This window comes from Homalodisca vitripennis, chromosome 6 (genome assembly GCF_021130785.1).
Source record: "Homalodisca vitripennis isolate AUS2020 chromosome 6, UT_GWSS_2.1, whole genome shotgun sequence".
NCBI lineage: Eukaryota > Metazoa > Arthropoda > Insecta > Hemiptera > Cicadellidae > Homalodisca > Homalodisca vitripennis.
The window spans coordinates 61114191-61118287 of NC_060212.1; the positions used below are offsets into that span (position 1 = coordinate 61114191).

Here is a 4097-nt window from a genome sequence, read left to right on the forward strand (position 1 = left end):
AGCATCCATCAAATCAAAAGTTGCAATAACGTAGGATATATGAATATTTTTCGATGAGGTTAGATCTGACATAAAAGTTAAAGAGGAAACTTAAGAAGGGTTAGATTTTGAAATTTTGAGTTAAATTAGACGTTAGATTTCTTTAGCTTCACAACGCACCAGTAACATTGCATCTGGCATGTTTAGCCCTGCTTGTCACACCGTTTCACCAGTTTTATACGGAAAGTACAATTAGTTCTGACACCTTTTTTCTGCCTCCAAAGTCCCAAGAAAGGGTCTTTTTCGTTTAAGGGCCAGCACCTTACAAACATACTATACCTGACTAACAGTGCATTTAATCGCTTTTTTGGTGTTATTAGTTCTTAGGGCAGTAGTCCAGATACAACTTCTAGTATAAACTCGTCTTATCTTATCAGTGATAAACACGCTCCGCTTATCTTTTGCCTGTAATGAAACCCGCGTTAGTTCTGTCTAGTTTTTCTTGTTCAATAAAGCGTGGTGAGTTGATCTGGGCTTGCTTGGACTTTGCAAGCTCGAGTTAATTTTTTTTCTAAAAGAGCAAGCAGCGCAAAGCGCTACGCAGCGGGCAAGCACCACGTGATCTGAGTTTTTGAATAGGCAAGCTAGGGTCTTTTGTGCTGGCCCTTAAACGAAAAAGACCCCTAAGAAACCCTTGTTGGAGCAGAACACGGTCTTCTCACCAGGTTCAACCAGCATTTCAACTGTTTGTAAATTTTCAGAAAGATTCAAAGTCCATTTTCGGCAGGACCTTAATGCACCAGAAATGTAGTAAACCGCACAAAAGGGGAACTGGGGCCTTGCAGTATGAATCGAGTAATCACGCTGCAGCAAGGCAGAGGACAAAAGGCTCGCAGGTACGCGACTGTTGGCGGCGCGGCGGTATGAAGACATCCACAGCTGCTGGAGGAGTGAGCGGCCGCACTAATTGGGCTCGGCTCAATTATGATTGGTAACCTAAATGTAAGCCACAGGTCGCTTACTGTAATGATGACATACGGTTTCTATTCTTCCTCCGGCAAACAACAAAAACTCGAGAGCTGGAATTGAAAGCTTTGTGAACAGAAGAGAAGGACTGGAGGCAATCGTGACGGGCAAGTCCTTTAATTGTGGCCCGCGCTCGTTCGCTGGGCTCTGCTGTTAATTCCGGCATTGTCCGTGTAATCCGGTGGCGGAGGCGAGACCTAGGAGTTGTGGCTGGAGTCGGAAACGCGTCATCGGAAATGGTTCGGAATCCGTGTAAAAATATAGGTTCTTTTTTTCCTGGAATGAGGACTCTCCAAGGGAAAAAAAATTTCATGGGAGAGGGCTTTTGGAGCCGATAACCGTTCCCTAGAAGTTTTGGTAGTTGTCCATCGCTAATCTTCTTTTAGATATTTTGACAGATCTTCCGAGATGATTTTGGATGGTCTCCGCTGTAAAAGTCTGGCACATGTAGATGTTACATATAATGTTTCCATGTAAAAATATAGGTACTGTTTTATTCCTGGAATGAGGACCTTCCAAGGGAAAAATCATGGGAGAGGGGTTTGGGAGTCTAGTCGTTCCCTAGAGGTGCTCGCAGTTGTCCATCACTAACCTTCCAGAATGACACAGATTCTCCGGTGATGATTTGGATGGTCACTGTCGTAACTCTGGCACATGTAGATCTAACATTGCCTAATGTTTATAATACACCTAAGGATCTATCAATAATCCTCCGAGTGATACAGTTAGGGCAGACAACGACAGTGTGTTTGGAGAAAAGGTGAAAATCTTGTTTGAGAAACATAAATACAGGTCTTATAGAGTACTCTGACATTAATTGTGAACCTTTTGTAAAAAGAATAGCGTGGACTATGGGATCACCAGTGAAATTCAATCAAAACAGTTTTATTCGTTCATCAATATGAACGAATAAGTCTTATATAACTTCTATAAGTCATCTTACAGCATACGTCATTGTATATGATTTAGTCAGGGATAAATTATCATGGTGTTATGCGATTGAAATCTTCAGTGTTATTTTCAAACTACATAATTAAATATACTCTAATAATAAAAAAGATAAGAAACAAAATATTGGCGTGTCTTATAAGAAATTCCTGTGGATCTTCTGGATGTTAGTAGGCAGACCGTTATAAAACATGAAACACGAGCTGTAGGGACTCTTTTCAAATTTTGATGATTTGTGATTACCTACAGCAAGATAACCTCTCCCTGTTGTTGGCACGAGTGTTAATCGTAGTTTTTTTTCAGCCGGGGATGATTATCCGTATCTCGTAACCGAAGGAACTGGAAAGCATCATTATACTTACTTTTGTAAATATTGGTTTGCAAGATTATTCACTTTAATTTGCATTATCACTCCGTGAAATATTTGTAATTAATCACTCGTAAAAGTTGGGTTACTCGATAATTCACAGACCGTAATGCCGTAACAAGAAATAGATTTTACTTTAGAATAATAAAGTACAAGTAATAATAAAAGTTATAACACTTTTCGATTGTGTGCAAACTCAATAACTTGATTGAATGCAACAACTGTCATAGATTACCTTTTAACCTTTAATCGTTTAGTTTTTTGTCCATTTTTAGATAAGGCAATGGAATAGAGTGGGTTATAAAAATACAAACATAACATCATGCCCTTATCAATACTAGAATAAGAACATTAATATAAACGATGAATATAATTTAGACCTAACATTGAACCCTAGGGGACACGTCTGTAAGATGGATGATATTCAATTTCAATAGGCTTAGTAAGTAGAATACAGTGGTGGTGTAGACAATCACTAATCAAATTAAATAAAATCAGTGTTAGTAGTTCGTATACAAGTCAACGTATAACACATCTCACAATATTTGAGAGTTGATTATTTTAAACAAGGCAATAGAACTTGTTTACGATCGAGTGAAAGATAACAAAATAGATTTATGAAAATATAGACATAGAAGTTGAATCGGCCTATGGGATATCAGTGTTTGAAAACAAGTGGAACGCGATATTATAGTTGATAAGGCACGTGTTTTCTCTGGATTATAAACGTGCACAAAGTTACGTGTACTTTAAGTACTTTAAAAAGAATTCTTAAGCTCTTGAAGAAAAATTAATTTGTTGTATAAGTTAAAATTTAAATTTGGAGAAATTTCTTTTTAAAACAAACCAACGGACCTCAATAAAGGCTATCTGTGTTCATATTTCTCCTCAACCACGCAATATCTTGTCCTCGTGCCTTGTACCTCGTACCTCGTAACCTCATACCACGTTTCTCGTATCTCGTACCCCGTACATCGTACCTCGTGTCTCGTATCTCGTACCTCATATCTCGTACCTCGTGTCTCGTGTCTCGTATCTCGTATATCGTACCTCGTACCTTGTGTCTCGTACCTCGTATCCCGTATATCGTATCTCGTATCTCGTACCTTGTGTCTCGTATCTCGTACCTCGTGTCTCGTACCTCGTGTCTCGTGTCTCGCACCTCGTATCTCGTACCTTGTGTCTCGTATCTCGTACCTCGTGTCTCGTACCTCGTACCTCGTGTCTCGTGTCTCGCATCTCGTATCTCGTACCTTGTGTCTCGTACCTCGTACCTTGTCTCGTATCTCGTACCTTGTACCTCGTATCTCGTACACGTCTCCAGCGAACATGCTGTTGGGATTTCAAAGCTACTCACTAACGCACTGGGGAAAATGTCAAGAGATTGTTTGTGTGGGGAGATGTCGTATGATTTATAAAGATACTAATAAATAATATTAGTTCTGGGTATTTATATATGTGCGAATGAAAAGGTGCAGCTGGTAAAACTAAATTATCAGATACTCACAAAACAGAAAACAAAACTAACAACGTCACAAACTCCTGAAAAATATGCTCCAAAAGAGGCCCCTTGGGCTGTAAATTGCCGGAACTAAGCGTTTCTACAATTGAAATCAAATTTGGGTTAGAAGACGTAATCCTAATAACACTATAAATGTGAAAGTACCTATGTTTGTTTGTTTTGTTTTCACGCGTAAACTACTGAACCGATTGTACTGAAACTCTACGGTTCCTGGAATGACTGTAAGCCTATTTTTATTTCGAAAATTGCTCCGGG

General features: G+C 39.2%; 1 protein-coding gene across 1 annotated transcript; it reads right to left on the reverse strand.

Annotated features, from left to right (window-relative positions):
* Window positions 1-3186: 3186 nt before the first annotated feature.
* On the reverse strand, window positions 3187-3651 carry LOC124365399. The gene has a single exon (XM_046821378.1). It carries the CDS (start codon window positions 3649-3651, stop codon window positions 3187-3189), a length of 465 nt encoding a protein of 154 aa, XP_046677334.1.
* Window positions 3652-4097: the final 446 nt, after the last annotated feature.